Genomic DNA, 22,716 nt, shown 5'->3' on the forward strand with positions numbered 1-22,716 from the left:
GCTGGGTCATTGCTTCAAAATCCCCACCCAGTAAGCAAAGCCCATTAAACCAAGCCCATACCAGCTATGCAACCTGGCTGGCCCAGACACCTTCCCTGCAAACCTCGGGCCCTTGCTCCTCCCCTCCTCCCCCCTTTCTTTCCCCGCCTATAAGCCTACCACACCACACAGAGTACACCCTGGGACACGGCTTCCCGCCCTCGCTGGCATTGTGCCAGTCTACCAGTCTGGTCTGCCAGCTGCCAATCTGCCATACCACCCCACCATCACAAACCACCACCAACGACCTCCATCCCACCACGTCCCACGTCGCATTCTCCTCCTCCTCCTCCTCCTTCGCTCCTTCCCTTTCCCCTTCCTCCATCTCCATCTACACTCCTTTTCTGCTCTAATCCAACATTACAATGGCCGAGCAGCAGTACGCCTACGACTCCACCGACGGCGTCCCCGACCAGCAGGTCGACCAGGCTGCATACGCCGATGCTAGCCTCTCCCCTGCCCCCGTCAACGGCCATGTCTCCCCCGCCCCGGGCTCAACCAACGGCGATGCCTCCACTGCCAACGGTGCCGCAGCCAGCATCAACGTGATCCGCAAGACGCTCGCGTCTTGGGTCGGCTTCTCCAACCTCCCCAACCAGGTCCATCGCCGCAGTGTCAGGTGAGCTTGGCGCGCGGACCCTCCCCAACTGCTTGGCCATCAGCCCGACGCGTCACGACCGGACACACGACGCGTTGGGCCCGCACATGCACTGGGACCACACAACAACATCACCGATGTACAATGCTGACATGCAGGCGCGGCTTCCAGTTTGTTGCGATGGTTGTCGGTGCGTCTTCATCGCCCTCCACCTCGGCGCGGCCCGCGCGCACACCAGAAGGCCCGTGCTAACTACAGGCGAGTCGGGTCTCGGCAAGTCGACTCTGATCAACACCCTCTTCGAGGACACGCTTTACCAGCCCAAGGTGATCCCCGAGCCCGGAGCCGACCGCGGCAGGACGGTCCAGATCGAGAGCATCAACGCTGGTGAGTAGTGTGCTCACCATGGAACGACTGCCTTCCCCGGCGGGCTGTTTTCGCGCACCTTCCCTCATATGCTAACGTAGCACAGAGATCGAGGAGAATGGTGTCCGTCTCAAGCTCACCGTCGTCGACACTCCCGGTTTCGGTGACTTTGTCAACAACGACGAGTGGTGAGTCATTTGTCCACAGTCCCTGCATGTTGTCTAACACTGCACAGCTGGAAGCCCATTCTCGACAACATCGAGGCACGTTACGATGCCTACCTGGAGCAGGAGAACCGTGTGAACCGCCTCAAGATGACCGACAACCGCGTGCACGCTTGCATCTACTTCATCCAGTCCACTGGCCACGCGCTCAAGCCCATTGACATTGAGTTTATGAAGCAGCTCCACAACAAGGTCAATCTTATCCCGGTCATTGCCAAGGCCGACACGCTCACCGAGGAGGAGGTGGATGTCTTCAAGCGCCGCATCCTCGCCGACATCGAGCACCACGGCATCAACATCTTCCAGCCGCCCTCGTACGAGCGCGACGATGACGAGACCATCCAGGAGAATCACGAGATCATCTCCAAGATTCCGTTTGCGGTCGTCGGCTCCGACCACATTGTGCCATCCCCCGACGGCCGCCAGGTCCGTGGCCGCGAGTACCCGTGGGGTGTCATCGAGGTCGACAACGAGCAGCACTGTGACTTTGTGAAGCTGCGCCAGATGCTCGTCCGCACCCACATGGAGGAGCTCCGCGAGCACACCAACGACATCCTCTACGAGCGGTACCGCACGGAGAAGCTGCAGGCCATGGGCGTCGCCCAGGACGAGAGCGTTTTCAAGGAGACCAAGTGAGTTGTAGTAAGGATGCTCGACTGACACCAGCCCCGCCGCCAAGCAGGCCGAGGAGCGTGCGATGCACGAGGCCAAGCTGAAGAAGATGGAGATGGAGATGAAGATGGTGTTCCAGCAGAAGGTGCAGGAGAAGGAACACAAGCTCAAGCAGTCCGAGGAGGAGCTTTACGCTCGCCACCGCGAGATGAAGGAGGCACTCGAGAAGCAGCGTCTCGAGCTCGACGACAAGAAGCGGCGCATCGAGAGCGGCCGTCCGCTCACGCCCGAGAAGGGCTCGGTGAGTAACCCTTGTGTTCGGCAGTAGCTGATGGCGCAGAAAAAGCGGTTCGGTCTCGGCAAGTAAGCTTGTCGTACCCCGCATCGTCTCTCGCGTACGCCCCGTCTATGTGTCCTTTACCTCGCTATTCTTGCCTGCGCATTAGCCAGGTCGTTCCTCCCCATCTGCACACTATACCCCGGGCCTTTGCGACCAACCCCTTCGCACCTAACGACCCTTACTCTATTACCTACGAACTTGCCCAGCTTGCTGGTCGAAATGCACATAACGTGATGATGGATGGTTTCTTTGGACGTGTCGGAACAGTTGGGTCAGGGTTGAGGGATTGCTCCTCGGTTTCATTGTGCGACATTGTGCGCATCTCAGATCTCAGCTTGTGTCGTGCGGCATTTCACTTGCTCGTTGCTCGTCAGGCATCGCATGCAGTTCCCGGCATGGGCTTGCATTACAATGGTAAGCGCTGTGTGGGGCCTTCATTTACGCGCTCCACCCTTCCCCCCGAGCCGCAACCCCCCGACCTCCACCGGCCGGCAACATCCGCACGGATCACCACCGAAATTCCTCTGCGGACAGCACAAATCTTGCCAGCGCCAACAAACCTCTTTGAAATCATCCCTCACACCATGGCGAAGAATCAGGCCAAGAAGCGCAAGCGCACCAACCCCGCCCCCGCCGGCACGGTAGCCAAGATGGCGAAACCCGCCGCCCCACTCACCCCGCCCGAGAGCGACACGGACGCTCTCCTCCTCCCCGAGGAAGTCGACAGCGCCGTCTTCGTCCTTGGTACGCTAGCCAACAACCCGTCCGCCCTGGCTGGCAAGGATATGAAGGACCTCAAGCGGGCCGTGTACGAGCTCCACCGAGTCCTGGTGGACGGAGCGACGATCGGCTCGTCACTGACTTCGCGTATCTCGGCAGCCCTCAAAGATTATCGGTTCACAGACGCTCTCGTGCTGTTATACGAGATGTACACGCGACGTCTTCCGCCCAAGCTCGGCGCGCTGCAGCGCTGGGTCCGCGAATGTGATGCGACCTCTGGCGCAGACGGATCCCCAGGCGACTCCGAGGCCCTCCGGTGTCTCGACATGATCTTGCGGATTGCCAACCATACTCCGGGTGTCGTTCCGGCCGGAGAGAGCAATAACGCCAACGACCATGTGCGCAAGTCGAATATTTGGCTCGCTAGACCATACCTCGGCGAAGAGGGGGGCGAGATCCCTATCTGGGCCCGCATGCGCGCCGGAACCCTTATCTCTCCAGACAAGTTGGAGAAGAAGGAGCACCCCGGTTTCAGGCCGGTCAACTTCATTCGAGGCGCCGACCGCCGCCCCCCAAACCTCTACGACTCGACTGTATACCACTCGGAACCGGGGACTATTCGCATCACCCCGCCAGAGCAGAGGCGCGCTCCAAGCAAAATGGAGGTTCCCGGTGTTCCTGGGGCGTTTATGGTGTTGGACGTGTTCACCCCCGAAGAATGCCTACAGATTGTTCAGGCGGCCTCTGCGATCGGGTTCGAGAAGGACCAAGCTGCTGAGGGATCGGCGCTTCTCAAGACTTCCATCTTGGCTCGCAACTTTGTGTGGTTGGCCGATTCACATTTTCTGGACCACTTTTACTCGCAGATTTTGCCGTTTGTCAACCCCACCGCTCCGGCTGGTCCAAATGCCACCGGCAACGTACGAGGAATCAACGCCCGATTCCGCGTTTACCAGTACACTGAGAACCAGCTTTATCGGCCGCATATCGATGGCGCTTGGCCTGCCGCTGGACTCAGCGAGTCGGGCGAGTATATGCACGACTCGCAGCCAGCAGATGACCCACTTTGGAGCCGGTATACGCTGCTGGTTTATCTCAATTCCGACATCCCCGAGGAGACGGGGTGCACGACATTCTTCATGCCCAGTAACGAGATGGGCGTCATGGACGCTACTAGTGTCCGGCCGATCCAGGGGGCTGTGTTGTGTTTCCGTGAGTTCTAGATTATGGTTGAGCTGATTTCAGCACACGGCGATACCGAGGGATCACTGCTGCATGAGGGTAGCGCTGTTGGTGAGGATGGTGGCAAGATTGTCATTCGGACTGAACTGCTTTATGAGGCTAAGGGGTTCGGACAGTTCAAGCCGCCCGTGCCCATACTCGAGTAGTTCTAGATGGATGTGTGTATGTATCTGCTTTGTACATGGGTTTTGTGGGGCGTAGCATGGACTGGGATCAGTACCTCAGTCTAACGGTCCCAACTCGCTCGCTTACTCGCTACTGGAGGCCAATGCAGACAACATGTAATACTCTACGTCTACGAAAGCGCCGCGCCCTTGAACGACATGGCCTTGCACACCCCATCCTTGGTGCGGATGCGGTGGACGGTCTTGGTCTCGGGGTCGGTCCAGACAGCCTCAAGGTTGTCGAGCGTGGAGAAGTTGGGCTGGATAGTCTCAAACACCTTCTTCTTGGGGTTGAGCAGCGCCTCGGCCTTCTCGTTCTCGTACTTCTCACCCTCAAAGTAGACGCGCTCGCCCGCAGCGCTCCCCGCGGGCGGGAGCACAAACTCGACACCGCCCTTTTCGCCATCGGCACCCTTCTCGCTCGCGCACAGCAACATCGCAAACGACTTGACGCCGCGCATCGTCACAGGCTTGAGGTTGCACACGACAATGACAGTCGCACCCCGGATGTCGTCCTCACTCATGTACTTGACGAGACCAGAGCAGACGATACGCGGCTCGGCCTCTCCAACGTCGATGGTCTCGACATACAGGCTGTCCGCGTCCGGGTGACGCTTGACGTCCAGAACCTTGCCGACACGCAGGTCGATCATCGAGGGCATAGGGATAGCGGGCGTCGCGGGGGCAGTGGGCGCCTTGGGTGCCTTCTCCTTCTTCTCCTTCTTCTTGCCCTCCTTGGGCGCACCCTCGGCAGCAGCGGCGGTAGCGGGCGCGTCCTTCTTCTCGCCCTTGGCGGCCTTGTCCTTCTTCTCGGCCTTGTCCGCCTTCTTATCCTTCTTGCCCTCAGGAGCGGCACCCTCCTTGTCCTTCTTCTCCTTCTTGACCTTGGCCGGGGGTGCGACGCGCACCGCGGCAGGCAGCGAGTTCACGTCAATGTCAACTGGGGGGAACGCGTTGGGGAGCTCCTTCTGCGCCGCCTTGACACCAGCCTGCTCCTGGATGTGGAGGAAGTACCGGAGGACTGCGGGGAGCTCGGGGTGCTGGGTCGCGGGGGCGGACGCCTGAAGTCAGCCACAGAGCCGAGTAAGGTCCAGGAAGGAAGGTGACGCACCATCACGGGGTTGAGGCGCGCGTAGAGCGAGACGTCAGCCGACGAGGGCGCGTTGCCAACGAGGTAGGTGAGGGGAAGGAGCTTGGCGTTGAGAGTCTAGGCGTTAGTATAATTAGTACCAGTCAGAAGCGGGGCGTACCTTGAGATCGCCGACGAGAGACTCGGTCTCCTTCTCGGCCTTCTGGACGAGAGCCTGGTCACCGCTGAGGGCCGGGTCGGCCTTCTGAGCCGCAGCAACGAACTGAGCAATATCGGACATGGCACGGATAAAGGAGATGCGAGGAGTAGAGAATGGGATGCGGTGTCGTGCGAGCAGGAGCATGCACTTGTTTTTGGACGAGTCGAACAGCTGGCGCAAAGAGCAAGAGTGATCCGCGCTCTACAGGTGGAGGCAGCAATGGGTTTCTGAAATCGTCCAACCACGTCATTTTTTTTCAGTACCTTATCACTTTAAAGTGGAGATTTGGCGGTGGCGGCGTGTGGGGTGAGGGTCTGGGCGGAGGAGAGAGAGTCTGCACACTGGGCGTACTGGCTTGTCCATCGCCATCGCCCTTTTCCTCTCCTCCTCCTCATCTCTCTCCCTCTCCTCTCTCACCTAAAAACCAGACCTCATCATGTCTGGACAGCCGCCCTATAACCCGAACGCCTTCGAGTTCCGCCCCGGCCAGAGCTTTGTCCCCAGAGCCCAGCAGCAGGGCCAGCAGGGCCAGCAAGGCCAGCAGCAGCCGTACGACCAGTACGCCGCGTACGGCGGCGCGCCGTACGACCAGCAGCAGGGTTACCCCCAGCCGGGCTACCCCCAGCCGGGAGGCTACGGACAGTACCCTCAGCAGGGCGGATACCAGCAGTACCAGGGCCAGGGGTACCAGCAGCCTCAGCAGCCTCAGCAGCCCCAGCAGCGGGCGTACCAGCCTCCTGCGCGGCAGGGGTTCCAGCCGCCGTCGTTCGGTGGTGCACCCAAGGCCGCTCCAAGCCTTAGCATTGGCGGCGGCTCCAAGCCTGCACCGAGCCTCAAGATTGGTGGCGGATCCAAGCCCGCTCCGAGCCTGAGCATCGGCAAGCCTGCGGCCAAGCCCGCGGCGTCGCTCAAGATCGGTGGCGACGGGCCCAAGCAGACCCTCTCCATTGGCAAGAAGGCAGACGACTCCAAGTCTGCGACGCCCTCCAAGCCCTCCACCCCGGCTCCGGAAGCCAAGGTCGCGAAGACTGAGACTCCCGAGCCCAAGGCCGAGGCGCCCGTCCCCAAGGCTGCTGCTACACCCGCTGCCTCGTCTGCTGCTCCCAGCGGAACGTCGACCCCCAACTTCACCAAGGCTTCGGCTAAGCATGACGCCGATGCGGTTCACAAGGAGATGGCGGCCGCGGGCCAGGACGCCCTCAGAGACCTGTACGGCACCGAAGAGGCGGACCCCAACATCAAGTCGCACCTGAACATCATCTTCACGGGCCACGTCGACGCAGGCAAGTCGACCATGGGTGGTCAGCTCATGGTGCTCACTGGTGCGGTCGACAAGCGCACACTCGACAAGCTGGGTCAGGAAGCCAAGGCGGCCGGTCGCGAGAACTGGTACCTGTCGTGGGCCCTCGACCAGAACAAGGAGGAGCGCGCGCAGGGCAAGACGATTGAGGTCGGTCGCTCGTACTTTGAGTCGGAGAAGCGGCGGTACACGATCCTTGACGCGCCAGGCCACAAGACGTTTGTGCCCAACATGATCCAGGGTGCTGCGCAGGCCGATGTTGCGCTGCTTGTTTTGTCGGCGCGTAAGGGCGAGTTTGAGACTGGTTTCGAGCGCGACGGGCAGACGCGCGAGCACGCCATGCTCATCAAGAACAACGGTATCAACAAGCTCGTCCTCGTTGTCAACAAGATGGACGACCCGACTGTCCAGTGGGACAAGGCGCGCTTCGAGGAGATTAAGGCCAAGATCACGCCCTTCCTCAAGTCGGTCGGCTTCAACCCCAAGACGGACCTGACGTTCATCCCCGTGTCGGCGCAGATGGGCCAGAACATGAAGGACAGGGTCGACAATAAGACCGCGCCTTGGTCCGAGGGCCCGTCGCTCCTCGAGTACCTTGACAGCATGGAGGTGCTGGACCGCGACGTCAACGCGCCATTCATGCTCCCCGTGTCGGAGAAGTTCAACGAGCTCGGCACAATGGTCATGGGCAAGATCGAGTCCGGCCGCGTGCGCAAGGGCGACACACTCCTTCTCATGCCCAACAAGCGGTCCGTTGAAGTGGCCGCAATTTTCACCGAGACGGGCGATGAGCTCGACGTCGCGTTCTGCGGTGACAACATCCGCATGCGTATCCGTGGCATCAACGACGACGAGGTTCAGCCTGGCTACGTCCTCACCTCGCCCTCGAAGCCTGTCAAGGCCGTTACGGCGTTCAAGGCCGACCTGTCCATCATTGAGACCCAGAACATTATCACCTCGGGCTACACCTGTGTGCTGCACGTCCACACTGCGACCGAGGAGGTGACGCTTGCGGTGAGTAGGCAAAGGCGGGGTGTTGTGCCTCGACCCAGCCGTATTGTTCCTAGTCCAGCTGGTACTAATGACTCTCTCTGACCCCAGGCCCTGCTCCACTACTACGACAAGAAGACGCGCCGCAAGTCCAAGAAGCCTCCCCAGTTCGCCAAGGTCGGCATGCTTGTGTCGGTGCTCATTGAGACGAACGCGCCGCTCTGCATCGAGCGCTGGCAGGACTACAAGATGCTCGGCCGGTTCACTCTGCGCGACCAGGGGAAAACTGTGAGTGTGGCGCGGACAGTGGCGGAACGAGTAGATCCGGATCCGAGTCATGGTCTACTCTTGTTGGCCAAGTTGCGGTCGAGTCGAACCACTAGGATTCCAGCTCACACCAGATTGCTATCGGCAAGGTCACCAAGCTCATCGAGAAGGACGACATGCCCGACGTCGGTGGCCTCAAGGTTTAAGTATGCTAAATCGTAGGATACCCCTGGACGTGCTTGTAGTCCCATGCCATTGTTAGATTTCCTGAGGAAGCGGCCATCGTACTGATCCAATTACATATGCTTTACAGGCTAAATTAATTAATCAGATGACCCGCGCCTCGGCATGCTCCACCTCGGACTTGCTCTCAACACCATGTGGTGACTCGGCCTCGAGCGCCACCATCGTCGCGTCACTCGGCCCGCGGAAGTGCTTACGCGCGTAGAACACCCAGTCGAGGGTGGCGATAATCGCCATGGCCCCAAGGACAGCAACCGAGTAATCTGCAGTCAGCATACCTGCACTTCCTTGACTAGACTCACTCATAGTCGAACCAGTCGGGTTCGGCTCGAGGGGGAACAGCCACATAACAGTCGAGAAAGTGAACCAAACAATTGTGATGATGTTGGCAACCCACCCCACCCACCCGAGCTTGAGCCATCGGTTCTCGTTAAAACGCCGTTTCCGGTAGAGGAGCTGTGCGGCGACGATGGCGAACGAAAAGTTCTGGAGGATGATGCAGCAGGAAATGATGCTGTTGTAAACAGTGCTCGAGGCGATATACAAGCACCCGAGAACCGTCACGCCGGCCCACGACACAATAACCGGGAGGACGGGTACGCGGAGGCGAGGGTGTACGTGGCTAAGAGCGGAGGAGAATGGGAGGGCATTGTCGCGCGCAAAGCTCCAAATGAGGCGCGACGAGGCCATCTGGATACTATTCGTCATGAGAGATACGACGGCGAGGAAGCATGTCATGAAGATTGCGCCGGCGACACGCGAGTTGGTCGCCTGCACGATGATGGTGAGGAAGGGGAGTTCCGAGGCTGCGGCAGCATCGATATCCTGAACGGAATACAGGAGGGCGATGGAGAATGAAAACGCCGTCACGAACCCGATGCCAATCGAGGAAAACAAGGCCAGAGGAACGACGCGCGCCGGATCGAGACAGTCTTCCGCGATATGGACTGCCCCGTCCAAGCCACTCCAGATGAAACCGGGATTGACGAGTCCGGTTGCGGCGACAACAAACTTGTTGTCCCATCCGATGGCGTTTTGCCAGTGCGTCCATACGAAAGCCGAGGATTGGTGGGTGGGCGCACTGGCGGGACAGGTGATTAGGATGGCGACGTAGACGGTCGTGCTGAAGAAGAGGAAGAATGTTCCTACCCCCTTCATGCGGTGTGTGAAGAAGATGTTGGCGAGGGCGGCGTTGGTGTTGATCAGGAAGAGAATTAGGAAGACCTGCCATCTTTCTACCTGGAACGACGGGTTGAATGTCGTTACGAGGCCGAAGACGGTCTGTGAGCAAATGATGGCGACGGCTGTGACGATCACGATCCATTCGTAGACGGTCGCCCAGCCGACGATGAAGGAGAGGGGATAGCGAGGCTGCTTCTTTCCTTGCTCCTGCTCCCGCTCCAAAGGAGCCGAGGCCCCGTCTGAAGCGGATGAGGAGAGCTGGGACAATATCGCGCTCCAGACATACTGTCCTCCAGCCGTTGGGTACGCACTGGCCAACTCGGCAATCGTGAGGATCAGGAAGACGTTGACTGCCGTCGTCCCCAGGATGCCATAGAGGATTAGCGGCGCACCGCCCTGTCCCAACCCGATGACGATGGTGGATGACATGGCGACCCAGCCGTTGACGATGGACAGGCCGAGACCAATGATCCCGACCAGCCCGATGGAGCGTTTGAGCGTCGGCTCGTGCGATGGGGAGGTGTGGTGGTGCTTCTCTGGATCACTCATGTTGGCAAGATTAGGGAGGGGGAAACCAACCGAACTCGACTCTCTATGTATATCTCATCAGCGCTAGCTATATTTGGTGACTCGTACCGGTTGGTGGGTTCCGAGACCGGTCTTCCGAGACACTACGAGGTGCCTACTGCGAAGCGCTTGAGGTTGGTGGCACTGTTCAGGCACCACCTTCCGCCACCACCTTCCGCCTTCCGTTCAATTCATGTCCCGGATAATTAATCCGCCTGATTAGATTGTCAGTTGCTCTCCATCTCTCCATCTTGTCCTCCCGGGGATCCGCGTACTCGTTCCGCGATGCCAATGTCGCCTTGTCCGCCACGTCGATGACTTGAAGGCCTGTAATCTGCAGGGTTATTGCGCGGAGATGGGTGTGTAGGTCCGTACGGTATACAGCTCTCCTCCGCAAGTGGGCGCCGCTTAGTTGATCGTTCGGCGCGTCATGTCGGGACGCGTCTCCATTATCATATGAGGTCAATGCCAAGGCTAGCCAGATAGGGTAAGTCTCTTCCGCACCACTTAATGAACCGCTGTCATGATTAAACCATCTATACACAACTTTTACCGAGAGATGCAGCGTCACCAACCCCGGCAACTTGGGCCGACCTGCTTGATACATGTAGCAGGTAGGTGCTGCCAACCACTATGGGCGCAGACCATACTTCTGGCGCGCTTTGGGCTCGACGTACAGGTACCCAAGCGGGGTGAGGCTCAGCAGCGTTGCGAGCTTATACGTGTAGGGGAGGTAGAACTGCGACTTGGGGGGCGCGCGGAGGCCAGACACCCACGAGAACGGAGGGTAGGGAATGACGGGGTAGGGCGCAGTCGGGAGGGCGAGCTGGGAAATGATCGTGTCAACGACCTTCTTGGGCGGGAGCAGGAGCTTCTCAGTCCACCCGGCCTTGACGCCAGCCTGGACCTCGCAGTTACCACCGTTGTGCGAGAACGCGGTCTTCCTGCGGAACTCGTTGTCGATCGTGCCGGGAAGGAGAGCTGATTAGCAATTTGTCGTATGCAGAACTTACAGAAGAAGCGGATACCGGCGCCCTCACACTCCACGCGGGCACTCTCGACAGCCATGAGCGCCGCAGCCTTGGTCGCGCTGTAGATGCAGCGTCTGGGAGCCGCGATGGTAGCCGCGACAGACGAGAGGTGGTGCACGGCGGGTGAGGCCGAGCTCACGATCAGGACGGGAATGAAGGCCGCGAGAGCGAGCACAGTGCCGACAAAGTTGATCTCGGAGCAGGCGCGCGCCTCGGCCGCCAGAGCCTCGAGGCCGGCGCCAGTGGGGAGGTGTGTCGCCGAGTGATAGGCTCCACCAGGGCCAACCCAAGCCAAGTCTTCGGCCGGCACAAGACGGGGACGGGGCACGACAGGGCGCGGCTCGGGAACGAGGTCGACGCCTGCAATCTGAAGCAGCGTGCGAGTCGAGGGCACGCCCGCAAGAATGTGCAGTGTGTCGAGACCGCCCCAGCCTGACGTCAGCTCAGATATCGCTCAAAGAGGTCACTGTTAACAACCACGTCACGGACGGCAAGGAGGTCCGGCGGGGAACGGATATCCGCAGGGACGACAAGGACGCGGTCGGCAGCGACGCCGAGGGCAACACACTCCTCCTTGACGGCCTCGAGGGCGGCGGCTCTGCGAGCAACGAGGACGCTGCTGTTAGCTGCGGGAAACCTAATCTAAGCTCACATCTTGGCGCCGCGCCTGGCGTAGGCGAGCGCAAGATCCTTGCCAACGCCGGACGATGCACCGAGGAGGACGACGCGCTCCTCGGTGGGCTTGATGACCTTCTCGCGGCTGGGGCCGTGGCGCGCACGCAGGAGTAGCGCAAGGATGGGTAGCGCCAGGAGGAAGTAGACCGCAGGAGAGAGGGGTGGAACCTGCATCGTGAGTGATGAGGAAGTGAAGGAGCGTGGGGGAAGGGGGGGGGGGGGGGGGGGGGGAGAGGGAAGGGAGGGTGTGAGAGTTGGTTTATAAGTAGAACGAGTCAAGTGTGTGAAGTGAGTGGAAGGCAAGTGACGAAGGATGTGTTAGTTGACGTCGTGGCAGATCCAGCCTAGAGCGCCCCTGGAAGCTGCATGTCGGCGAATTGTCTTTGATCCACGTGGTCAACCAGTCGACGCCCAGCGAGCGACCTTGCGACCATGTGAGTGGGGAGCGTGAGTGCATGGGATCGTGAGATCATGAGAGTTGAGCACATGAGAGGATCAAGGCGCACGAGATTTGGGCGAGATCTACATCAGAGCGATGCCCAGATGAAATGCTGCCGCTCTGGCCGTCTATCGTGGTGCACAAGGGGAAGGGGTCGAAGGGGACGGGATGTTGGTGGCTAGGTTAACGGGAAACCCCCACTGGCAGAGATGCATGTCTTGCTCTGCTACATGTGCCCAAGTATGACCCACGTCAGGCAGAGCTCTACCTGGTATGCGCAGGGTAAAAAGTTAACATGACTTTGGGCGCGCCAAGGAGAAACAATCCCGGGTCAACGCCACATGACCAAGGGCCAAATCATTTAGCGACTCCGTTGGGAAGATTGTTCTTGGAGCGGAATCACATCCTGCATTGTGCATTTAATTCAAGCTGGAGATGCGTCTCCGCAGACGATGAGGAGAATAGACGGCGTGGTGATGATGCCAAGTATTGGGCATGGTCTATGACTTAGCCCAGTGTCGTCTAACGCGTGGTCCCGTGTACCCCTTAGCCGGCTTGAACGCGTCTGAATGTCTCTCATCAGAGAGCATTAGCCTAACTTATAAGCGTACCTTACCTATCATAACCCCTTAAGACCCTTTGTTGTGACTTACCAAACTCAAAGATTTGTATTCAGTATTAGGACTCAAACCTGATTGCCCAATTGTGGCTTCTAGGAGGTTTGCCATCTTCCCTCGATCCTTCATCGCCCTTGCAAACCACGTCCTCACGGCCACTTCAATCAGTTGAACAACCATCCATCATATCTGTTTAACCAAACAGACACAACACCAACATCAACATCAACTAGAACGCACGCGCCTTGCCAACTACACCCCTTGGCTACGGTAAATTCGGACTGTGCGACTGAAACGATACAAACGGGATACACTATCGCGCTCCAAAGCCATTGAGAGTGGAACCCCTCTACCCCTTCTAGTTCCCCCCGTTGCCCCTTATTCTTCAAACTCTGTCAATTTACACTACTGTACAGTGAGGAAGGCCCTCAAACATTAACCCCTTTGCCCGTACGCGTGCCCTCCCCCCTCCCCCTCCACCCTGCCTCAGGCTCTGTGATTCAACCAACACCCAACACGGCCAAAGCAACAGTTCCACTCCCCTCCACCACTCCACCACCCCACACAACGCCAACAACTCTTCCATCTCATCGTCCGACACGCCACTCCATCAATCGGCTTTGTTTCAAACGCCGACATGGACAACTACCACGACGGCGTTTACGGCGGGTCCGATTTCGACTATCGACCACGTTACGGATCAGCGGGCTACGGAGCAGATCCAGGTGCGTTGTTGTCGCGGTTACGTTATGCTCGCAGCGCGCCGTCTCCAACACACGCGACCATGCGCGCGACGCCTGAGACAACCTTCCTCTTCGTCGTGTTTGTACGAACCCAGCTCACAAAGACAGGATCTCAGAACTCGGGACAACCCACTCCACCACCACTCCTAATGCACGCGTCGTCGTCGTCAAATGGGGCTGGCGTTACCTCACCCTCCGACCAGGTGTCCGGAGGTTCGAGCGCGGTGCCCACGCCAGGCCCTGGACAATCGGGACCCCGTCGAATGTCTACCTCGTCGCGCATTGAGGGCAAGGACGAGCCCATTGGCTTTGACGAGGGCATCCTCCGCGGGCTCTGCGACATGGACGTGAGTCGCGTCGCTTTGCAAGCAAGGCGCAAATCGCTGACCACAGTGTGCACTGCCTCTCCTCGCGGACCGAATAAAACAGAGCATCGCAACGTGCAAGGTGAGTGACTGAACACACGACCGCGACTAACAAGGGAAGCAAGTCGGAACCTTCTTCAGGCAACGCTCAGATGTCGAGGAAAAGTACGCGCGCGGACTCACAGACGTTGCTCGCACCTCGAACGAAGTGTATAGCAAGGCGGACTGCAAGGCGGGTTCATTTGTGGCCTCTTTCCAAGCCGCCCTGCGCTTGCAGGAGCAGTTGGCTCAGAACCGTTTACGGTTCTCGCAGCGGTTGAACGAGATGAGCGAGGAGATGTTCGCGTTGAGCCGGGAGGGAGAGCGGCAGCGCAAGCAGGTGAGCCGACTCTTGTCACAACACAGCTGACAGTAGCACAAGGACAATGGTACTCGGCTGCAGAACATCTTGCAAGACAGCGAGACGGTCATGGACAAGGCCAAGGGCCGCTTTGATCAGACGGCAGAGGAACTGGAGCGCATCCTCGTGGCCAAGGAAGGAGAGAGCTTCCGTGATGCAGGAATGCGCTCCGCCAACGCCGCGAACGCCGCGGCCGGTAACGGCCTCCCTCAAGGTAGCGGCAAGAAGGGCATCGGCAAGGCGATGACCAAGGGTCTATTCAAGGGCAAGAATCCGGCCCAAATGGCCAAGCACGAGGACGACGTCCGCGCTCGCATGGCGTTGACGAGCGAGGCGTTCCGCAAGGCTTGTCTGGAGAGCCAGGCGTTGCGCCAGGAGTACTTCAACCACCAGTTGCCCAGGATTGTTCGCGTGAGTCCAGTTTCCGTGCGTTCGCCATGCGCATCTGACGTCTCAGTTGCTTAAGGACTGCGCGGACGAACTCGACAACGGTATGCAGTACCATCTCACGCGCTACGCGTACATGTACGAGTCGACTGTGGTGTCTGAAGGCACCCTCCTGAGCCCGCGCGACCCGGAAGATGGTGAGTAGACCGCAAAAGGGTGAGCGGGGCACGGGGCTGACGGCGTTACAGCGGGCATGAAGGCCATCTTCGACTTGATTGACAACCGATCCGACTTTAGGGCGTACATGCAGAACTACGCTGTCGCTCGCAACGCACCAAGAGGCCCTCGCCGCGAAGGACTGTACGACGAAGGCTACGTGAGTTGCCAATCACGCAATGGGACTAACAACAGGTGCCAGCAGTGCCCCACCTCCAACAGCCTCAACAACAACAGCAGCAACAGCCACAGCAACAGCACCTGTCATCACAGCTGCAGCAGCCACCATCAGCCCAGTCGTCCTTGGTGTCCCAAGCACCACCTCAGTTACCACCTATTTCGAACGGCAACGGCAACCTGCCGCAACCACAAACCCAGACCGGCACATCCCCAGCTTCCACAGCCGACATGTATGTCAGCCCTGGTATTCCAGCGAACTCGGGGGCCACGTTCGGCGTGGACCTTGGCGACCAGCTGGCACGCGATGGCACAGAAGTGCCCAAGGTGGTCATCAAGTGTGCTGAAGCGATCGAGGCCTATGGTGCGTCGATGCTTCTTTAGTATTTGATGGCACGTGCTGATGAAACAGGTCTCGATTCGGTCGGCATCTACCGGTTGTCGGGCACCACGTCGAAGGTGACGGCGCTCAAGAACGCGCTCGACAAGGGTAGGGTCATGAGCGCATCGCAGCCACTGACAGTGCAGACGTCGACGGCGTGGATATAATGGACGAGGCGTGGAGCTCGGACATCAATGAGGTGTCTGGCGCACTGAAGTTATGGTTCCGCGAGCTGCCCGAGCCGCTGCTCACATACGGCCTGTACCATGGGTTCATTGACGCGGCCAAGAAGGACATTGACCGCCTGCGGCACATCAGACTGCACGAGCAGGTCAACGACCTCCCAGACCCCAATTACGCGACGCTCAAGTACTTTATGGGTCACCTGGACAAGGTCCGCCGTCACGAGGGCGTCAACCAGATGTCGGCGTCGAACTTGTCGATTGTCTTTGGCCCTACTCTTCTCGGCGCACCGCCAGAGGAGGGCGGCCTTAAGCTTGAGGACATGAGCTACCAGTGCAAGGTGAGTTGCCGCGCTATTCTTGATGGCTGACGGCAGGCCATTGAAACCATCCTTGAGAAGTACCACGAGATTTTTGTGGAGGAGGAGGATGAGGCCGAGGACGGCGCTGCGCAGGCGCAGCAGTAGACGTATGCGGATAGCAGAGTGACGCTGTCGAGGTTGCGTGTGAAGTATGACCACGACTTGGATGCAACAGGTGTTTTGATTTTTTAATCGCTTGCTTTTCGCAGCTTTGATTTCATGCAGCTACATAAATGCGCTTCTAAGGCTCGAGCGAGGCGGGGAAGGTGCCGTTCTCGACCTGCTCCGTCCACTTGGAGGTCCACTCGTCTGCGTGTTAGCGGCGCGTCGGTGTTGAGTGAAGAGAGGTGAGGGACGGAGCGCCAGTGGCTTGAGGGACCGATGCACAAAATCCAGAGCGGATCCACGCCAAGTACTGTGGGTGTAGCAGAAATGGGCACCGTATTGCTGGTCGCTGGATTGCTGTGCGCCATCACAATGCGTATCCGCGCCGTGCACGAGCCGGTGTCTCGCATGCCAGTACCCAGTACCCAGGCGAGAACAATACTTTTGGCGCCAGGGACGCCCGTTCCTGCATTCCCGTTCGCCAAAGCCACAACCAGCCACACCCCAACCAGTCCAACCCCCAGTCCCAGTCTGTACGCCTCGTCCTCGTCTGGCAAAGTACACGCCCTCCAAATGAACGGTAATGCCAATGTTACTCACTGGGGCAGAGCGACTGGTACGCGCGCTTGAACTGCTGGCACGGGGCAAACTCCTCGCCCTTGGCGTTGACACACTTGTGGTAGTCGACAAAGTTCTGCTGTGGGGGTGTTAGGCGTGTTCTGTGCATTCTTCGGGCCAACGTACCCAGCTGTTTGAAGAAGGCGGCAGGAGGAAGGGAGGAAGGGAGGAAGGGAGGAAGGGAGGAAGGGAGGGAGGGGTCAAGTTGACGAGGGGGGAGGGAATGCGTGGTCAAATCGCAGAATCGTTGCCTGGTCAGCTCATCATTCTTTCCATGGCAATGGCGCGTACCAGTGCTTGGTCTGGTTCACGTTGGGGAACCGGGCGCTGGCGTCAGCATACTTGATACTTTATGGATGGGACATACTCGAAGCCAGCGGTCTGGAGCTTGACGTTAGTGTGTCTTTCAAGCTTTCAAGGCTTCAGCTCGACGACGTACGGTGTAAGTGCTGTGGTCAGCGCTCCTCATCTCTCCTATCGTCTCTTCTCTTCTGTTCTCTTCCCCTTGCGCCTCGGTGGCAGGCGTACTCACTTCTCCTCGGCCATTGTGATGAGTGGTGTGGGCGATGAAGAGAACGAATCGGGGTTAGCTCGGACCTTTACGGTGAGGCGGCTCGGGCGAATCAGAACGAGGATTTACTCCCCCCCTTCCCTGTTGGTTTGGGCTTTTGGCCATGATTGACAATACAACGACATGTGACCTCCACTCCACCATTCAACAAATGTCCCGCCCACTCGATAACGCTGCCCCGACGATTTTTGCCACGCAGGCTGCACGCCGCGCCGAAACGGTTTGGGGCGAAGCTTATGAGGCATATGACAGCGAGAGTGGAAGCGGGGAGGAGGCAGAGGAGATTGATGCGCAGGAGGTGTTTGGTGAGTCAGCCGAGGGGAGGCAGTCGTCCAACTTGGGATGGGGTGGCGAGGAGGTTGTGTAGTGAGGAGGAAGTGGAGAGGTGGGGGTCGCTGTCTGACCCGCCGCCGCATGGCTCATCTCACATCCCGCCCACTCACTGTTGTATTTCTAACACCAGACCTCCTCCGCAGCGTCACGGACCCCGAACACCCCGTCAGCCTGGAACAGCTGCGCGTCGTGAGCCGCCAAGATATCCATGTTGTCGGTAACCGCGTGCTCGTCTACGTGACCCCGACGATCCCGCACTGTTCCATGTCGACGTTGATTGGTAAGAGGGAGGGAGGTCGTGGGCGATAATGGAGGCGATGCGAGCTGATCGCTCACTCGCTCTACCACAGCTCACACCCCAATGACTTTGCTAACGCCAGGCCTCTCGCTGCGCGTACGGCTCCTGCGCGCGCTGCCGCGGCGGTATCGAGTGGATATCCGGATCAAACCTGGGTCTCACCAGTCGGAACACGCCGTCAATAAGCAGCTTAATGATAAAGAACGCGTTCAGGCTGCACTGGAGAACAACCATCTGCTCCAGGTCGTCGAGGGATGTCTGGCTACTGCGGGGAGGCGGGGCGCGCCGGGACCCGAGGAGCACTAGCCGTTGAGACGTTGGGATGGCGTTGTGTACTTGTAGCATCTGCATTGTGTCGTGAGACTGGGATTGGGAGCCAAATATAAGTCCAGTTCTGCCAGTTCTGCCACAAACCATGCGAGATTGGCTGGTCTCCTGCCACAATATACGAGTCCAGACGACACCCAGTACACACAACGATACTCGTCGTTCGCTTCGCTCACTTGTCACGTGCGGAACATGCAGGTCTACATGGATGAAAGACTATGGATGGTATGGTTGGTATTCACACATATCTTGCAAAGCAAGCCAGCCCGGAGGGGGAGTGCTGCCGACATTAAACTCGTGGCGCGTGGCCGTGGGCGCCACGCGCGGCCTACTAAAAGAAACAACAGACCCCGAGCCTTAGAGGCCAGCAGCCGCGACCTTGTCCGGCACGCTCTGCTTGAGGTGCTCGACGAGGGCCACGAGCTCGGCGCGCGTCTCGTCGGTAATGTCGTCGGCGTGTGCCGCAGAGAGGTTGAAGGCGAATGCGCGGAGGAGGTGGTCGAGGTGTGCCTCGAGGGTGGCGGGCTGGTTGCGGAAAAGGGTAAAGATGGCGCTGTAGACGGCCCGGTTCTCGATCGGGTCAAACTGCAGAGGCATGCACGACACCATCATGGGGACAATCTGGTCAAGAGGTGCCGCTGCGGGGTTCTTGACAATCATGCGGCCGAGAGCACCAGCAGCGTTGTCACGTGCGTTGAACACAGCAGGAGCAGAGTGGTCGGGCACCTGGAAGAAGTGACCAAGCACACCGACAAGTGCTGGGTAGTGCTGCGACAGGTCCTGCTCAGAGTTCTGGACGAGGACACCGGCCGCGAACGCAGAGTTGGAACGAACGTCGGGCTCCTCGTCTTGCAGGCCGCGCGAGATGACCTCGAGGACCTGGTTGGTGAAGGGGGTGACGCCGCCCTTGAGGCCGACAATGACCTCGCCGAGCGAACCAATGGCCATCGAGCGCTCAGAAGAGATGCGCTTGGGCTGGGCGTACTGCGAGATGAGGGGGAGGACGGTGTTGAAGGCCGGGCCAAAGTCAGAGCCAAGAACAGCGGCCATGGCGCCAAAGACGTCGGCGGCGTTCGAGATGAGCATCGACTCGTACTCGGACGACTCGCCGTCCTCTCCAACGCCCTCGTCGTCTCCGTCGGGGTCCTGCTGGCAGAACGACTTCTTCTCCAGGATCTCGATGGTGAGCTTGGCAATCTCGTCAAGGCGGCCCTCAACAACAGCCGGGCCACACTTCTGCATGGTGTCGGCGAGCTCAGAGCAGAGCAAGATGACGACCGACCTGTAGCGTCAGCTTTAACTCTTGATGAAAAGAAAACAAGAGAAAAGGAGGAGTCAGAATAAAGAATAGAGTAGCCTCTTATGCGCTTTGCGCTCGGAGTGAGCTGAGTTATGATTATCATCATTTAGGAGGGATGGTGTGAAACAGAAATGTACGCACTTGTCGTCCTCGACCTTCCAGGCGTCGAAGATGTGAGGAAGGATGTGGTCGACGAGCTTCTTGACGTCGGCGTGGAGGGGCACCTTGATCTCGGCACCGGCAACCCACTCCTGGGGGTTGGAGAGCTCGTACACAGTCTTAATGAACTGGAAGAGCGCACCCATGGCAGCCTTGCGGATACCCTCGTAGTAGTGCTCGAGGAGGTCGATGAGGACCGTCATGGTCTCCTCGATGAAGGGAAGGAAGGCCGACTTGGTAGCGTTGAAGAGCTCACCAATGGTGTCGGCAGCAACCTCCTTCTCGATCGCGATGGCCGAGTTGACACGCGAGAACATCTGGTCAAGGACGTCAAGGTCAACCTCCTCCTCGTCCTCGTCGTCGCCAACGGTGGCGACGCCCTTGCTCGAGCCGCCCAGGCCCGTGGCAAAGGCCTCGGCAGCGACTCTGGCGGCACCCTCACCACCCTCGGCCTCGTCAAGGAACTCGTCGGCAGACTCGCTCTGCTGGCACGAAGCAACGAGAGCGGGAACACACTGGGGAAGGTAGACAGCGAACTCGCCCTCGAAGACCTGAGCCATGACGCCGAAGAAGATGAACGATGACTCGCGGAGACGAGTGTTGTCGATGGTGAGGGCCTCGAACGACGCCTTCATCATGTTCTCGAAATAAGGCCTGAAAAGGTCAGCGCCGACAGCCTCGGCAATGGTGCCGATGGTGTCAGTGGCGACGCCACGGAGGTCGCTCTCCTCGTCCGAGCCCGAGAGGCCGATGAAGGGGACAAGGCGCTGGATGGTCTGCTCAAAGTAGGGGCGGAACTTGTCCTTGGCGGCGTGGGCAGCCGAGCCAATGGCACCGGTAACGGTGATTTTGACAGGGATGGGGCCGTTCTCGAGGAGGATCAGAAGACGCTCCATGAGGAGAGGGAGGTAGTTGACGATGTCGTCACCGAGAATCTCGAGATACGAGTCAAGGCAGGTGCAGGCGTTCTTCTGGGTAGAGGGGTCGACGATGAGGTCGAAGAGGATGGGCACAATGGTGCCGTGGCGGAGAGCGCACTCCTCCGAGAGCCACTCGCAGAGGCAGCCGAGGGCAATGCACGCCGCCTTACGGACAATGAGCTCCTGGTCCTGGAGACCACCCTCGATGATGGGCCAGAGCTGCTCGACGTGGGGACGAATGTACTCGGAGCAGCCCTCAACCGAAACACCGAAGGCCATGAGAGCCGACTTGCGCATCTGGGCGTTGCCGGCCATGTAGACCTGAAGCTGCTGGGAGAGGACAGGGAAGACCTGCTGGGGAGGCAAGGACTGGGAGAGGGTGTCAAGGCAGCGGAAGGCGAGGCGCGACGGAGAGTCCTCGTCGACGTCCTCGGGGTCCTCCTCCATACCAATGGGAAGGAGACCCTCAACGATGGGCTTGGCGAGGCCAAGAGCCTGGACCTTGGACTTCTTGTAGCGGATAGTCCAGGCGAGGACGTTGAGGGCACCGCAGCGCATGGTCTCGTCGACCTCGGCGTTGGCAGCAGCGCCGAGGAAGAACTGGACGAGCTCACCGACGTGCTTGGACACGAGAGGCGCGTCAAGGATGAGGAGGGTCTCAAAGACGTCAAAGCCGTGGCGGACGGCCTCGTCGTCATCGTCCTTGATGGCCTGCTCGAGGACCTTGAGCATGGGGACGATGAGCTCCTGGAACGCCTTGACGTCGTGCTTCTCGTCGGGCGTGATGTTCTCGGCCACCTTCGCGAGGGCGCGGACGGTGGTCATGCGAACATCGCCAGACTGGGGGTCGTGGAGCGTCTTGGAGAAGATGTCAAAGAGGGCGGGGAGCTGCTCGGGCATGGACTCGAGAACAGTGTCAAGGAGGGCGAAGAGAACAAAGATGCCGGTCTCACGGTGGAGCTGGTCAGCAGACTGGACGGCCTGGTACAACCCCGGCACGAGGTCGGGCCACTGTGGGGGCTGAACCGAGAGCTCGTTCTCGGCAATGGCGGCAACGGTCTGGGCAAGGGCGTGGCGCACAATGCGGCTAAATGTCAGCACAAGTTCACTAGCAGAGCCCGCGCCCGTCAAGAGCGAATTATGGCGACTTACGTAGGCTCCTGGGTGAGGCGGGCGAGCATGTTGGCTTTGATCTGGCCGCGGACAGGCTCGGGGCATGCGCTCCAGAGCTTGCCGTTGCCGGTGTTCACCCTCTTGCGGAGCTCGACAGCGGCGAGCTGACGGATCTGTGCGCGTTAGCATCCCTGTCCTGTTCACGATCACAGTCAACCGCAGCTCGTGCGAGCCCTGATGGTCCGCGCGTTGCGTGACGCTCGAAAGAATTTCCGGACGCTACGCCGACACTCACCGCCTGATTCTGGCTGCTGGCAGCAATCTCATAGAGGGCGGGGATGCACTCGGCGTTCTTGTAGTACTGAGTGTTGAGCTGGGTCGTCGCCTGCTGGTTAGCTCCAGTCCCCGTCCCCGAGTTGCGAGTTGGCGACATACCTGCTTGATCACGTTCGTGTCAGGCGCGATGGTGCCCTCAAGGAGCTGGTGGAGATTTTGAACGAATGCGGGCTGGTGTGAGCTGCGTGCATAGCACGGTAGTGAACTAGGCTACTCACGTCCATGTTGGAGTCCTCGCGTATTGATGGACCCACTGGGAATGAAAGAAAGTGTTGATGTGGAAGGATGAGAGATGAGATGTCTGGTCTTGCCAAAAAAGTTGAAGAAAGAGGGGGGGAGGGTGCGTGCGGTGGGAGAAGTGGCGGCTGTACCGCGCTTACGGCTGAACCTTCCCTTCCACCCAAAGACCCAGCACTCAAAAGACTTGCACAGACCTTGTAACACAGGTCCACCCAATGGCCTCAGGCACAGACTATTCACCCCTAATAGTCCCTAATATACGCCACCCAGGCTTGTA

The 22,716-nt window shown here is 59.2% G+C and overlaps 10 protein-coding genes across 10 annotated transcripts; 5 read left to right on the forward strand and 5 right to left on the reverse strand.

Annotated features, from left to right (window-relative positions):
• Positions 1–404: 404 nt before the first annotated feature.
• CDC3 (uncharacterized protein) lies at positions 405–2,206 on the forward strand (the record flags this gene model as incomplete). The annotated part of the gene is made up of 7 exons (XM_060601848.1): positions 405–658; positions 796–827; positions 896–1,024; positions 1,110–1,191; positions 1,239–1,859; positions 1,894–2,140; positions 2,180–2,206. 7 exons carry the CDS (start codon positions 405–407, stop codon positions 2,204–2,206), a joined length of 1,392 nt encoding a protein of 463 aa, XP_060458301.1.
• A 557-nt stretch (positions 2,207–2,763) lies between these two features.
• Positions 2,764–4,287, forward strand: CcaverHIS019_0506650 (uncharacterized protein; the record flags this gene model as incomplete). Its single annotated transcript, XM_060601849.1, has 2 exons — positions 2,764–4,111; positions 4,145–4,287. 2 exons carry the CDS (start codon positions 2,764–2,766, stop codon positions 4,285–4,287), a joined length of 1,491 nt encoding a protein of 496 aa, XP_060458302.1.
• A 149-nt stretch (positions 4,288–4,436) lies between these two features.
• On the reverse strand, positions 4,437–5,675 carry ARC1 (uncharacterized protein; the record flags this gene model as incomplete). Its single annotated transcript, XM_060601850.1, has 3 exons — positions 4,437–5,366; positions 5,417–5,512; positions 5,556–5,675. 3 exons carry the CDS (start codon positions 5,673–5,675, stop codon positions 4,437–4,439), a joined length of 1,146 nt encoding a protein of 381 aa, XP_060458303.1.
• Positions 5,676–6,030: 355 nt separating this feature from the next.
• SUP35 (uncharacterized protein) lies at positions 6,031–8,357 on the forward strand (the record flags this gene model as incomplete). The annotated part of the gene is made up of 3 exons (XM_060601851.1): positions 6,031–7,908; positions 7,996–8,172; positions 8,286–8,357. 3 exons carry the CDS (start codon positions 6,031–6,033, stop codon positions 8,355–8,357), a joined length of 2,127 nt encoding a protein of 708 aa, XP_060458304.1.
• A 121-nt stretch (positions 8,358–8,478) lies between these two features.
• Positions 8,479–10,125, reverse strand: CcaverHIS019_0506680 (uncharacterized protein; the record flags this gene model as incomplete). Its single annotated transcript, XM_060601852.1, has 2 exons — positions 8,479–8,657; positions 8,697–10,125. The coding sequence occupies 2 exons, from the start codon at positions 10,123–10,125 to the stop codon at positions 8,479–8,481; spliced, it is 1,608 nt and encodes a 535-aa protein (XP_060458305.1).
• A 649-nt stretch (positions 10,126–10,774) lies between these two features.
• Positions 10,775–12,023, reverse strand: CcaverHIS019_0506690 (uncharacterized protein; the record flags this gene model as incomplete). Its single annotated transcript, XM_060601853.1, has 4 exons — positions 10,775–11,124; positions 11,157–11,606; positions 11,642–11,790; positions 11,827–12,023. 4 exons carry the CDS (start codon positions 12,021–12,023, stop codon positions 10,775–10,777), a joined length of 1,146 nt encoding a protein of 381 aa, XP_060458306.1.
• A 1,519-nt stretch (positions 12,024–13,542) lies between these two features.
• On the forward strand, positions 13,543–16,224 carry CcaverHIS019_0506700 (uncharacterized protein; the record flags this gene model as incomplete). Its single annotated transcript, XM_060601854.1, has 11 exons — positions 13,543–13,630; positions 13,757–13,995; positions 14,042–14,095; positions 14,135–14,392; positions 14,429–14,824; positions 14,871–14,997; positions 15,049–15,176; positions 15,344–15,557; positions 15,606–15,683; positions 15,722–16,098; positions 16,135–16,224. 11 exons carry the CDS (start codon positions 13,543–13,545, stop codon positions 16,222–16,224), a joined length of 2,049 nt encoding a protein of 682 aa, XP_060458307.1.
• A 136-nt stretch (positions 16,225–16,360) lies between these two features.
• COX12 (uncharacterized protein) lies at positions 16,361–17,388 on the reverse strand (the record flags this gene model as incomplete). The annotated part of the gene is made up of 6 exons (XM_060601856.1): positions 16,361–16,428; positions 16,825–16,921; positions 17,130–17,169; positions 17,210–17,229; positions 17,282–17,291; positions 17,375–17,388. The coding sequence occupies 6 exons, from the start codon at positions 17,386–17,388 to the stop codon at positions 16,361–16,363; spliced, it is 249 nt and encodes an 82-aa protein (XP_060458308.1).
• A 176-nt stretch (positions 17,389–17,564) lies between these two features.
• On the forward strand, positions 17,565–18,350 carry CcaverHIS019_0506720 (uncharacterized protein; the record flags this gene model as incomplete). Its single annotated transcript, XM_060601857.1, has 3 exons — positions 17,565–17,718; positions 17,877–18,026; positions 18,127–18,350. The coding sequence occupies 3 exons, from the start codon at positions 17,565–17,567 to the stop codon at positions 18,348–18,350; spliced, it is 528 nt and encodes a 175-aa protein (XP_060458309.1).
• A 378-nt stretch (positions 18,351–18,728) lies between these two features.
• kap123 (uncharacterized protein) lies at positions 18,729–22,423 on the reverse strand (the record flags this gene model as incomplete). The annotated part of the gene is made up of 6 exons (XM_060601858.1): positions 18,729–19,653; positions 19,813–21,837; positions 21,903–22,036; positions 22,159–22,248; positions 22,299–22,370; positions 22,418–22,423. 6 exons carry the CDS (start codon positions 22,421–22,423, stop codon positions 18,729–18,731), a joined length of 3,252 nt encoding a protein of 1,083 aa, XP_060458310.1.
• Between the last annotated feature and the right edge of the window lie 293 nt (positions 22,424–22,716).

Source organism: Cutaneotrichosporon cavernicola (assembly GCF_030864355.1).
Source record: "Cutaneotrichosporon cavernicola HIS019 DNA, chromosome: 5".
In the NCBI taxonomy this organism is placed as follows: domain Eukaryota; kingdom Fungi; phylum Basidiomycota; class Tremellomycetes; order Trichosporonales; family Trichosporonaceae; genus Cutaneotrichosporon; species Cutaneotrichosporon cavernicola.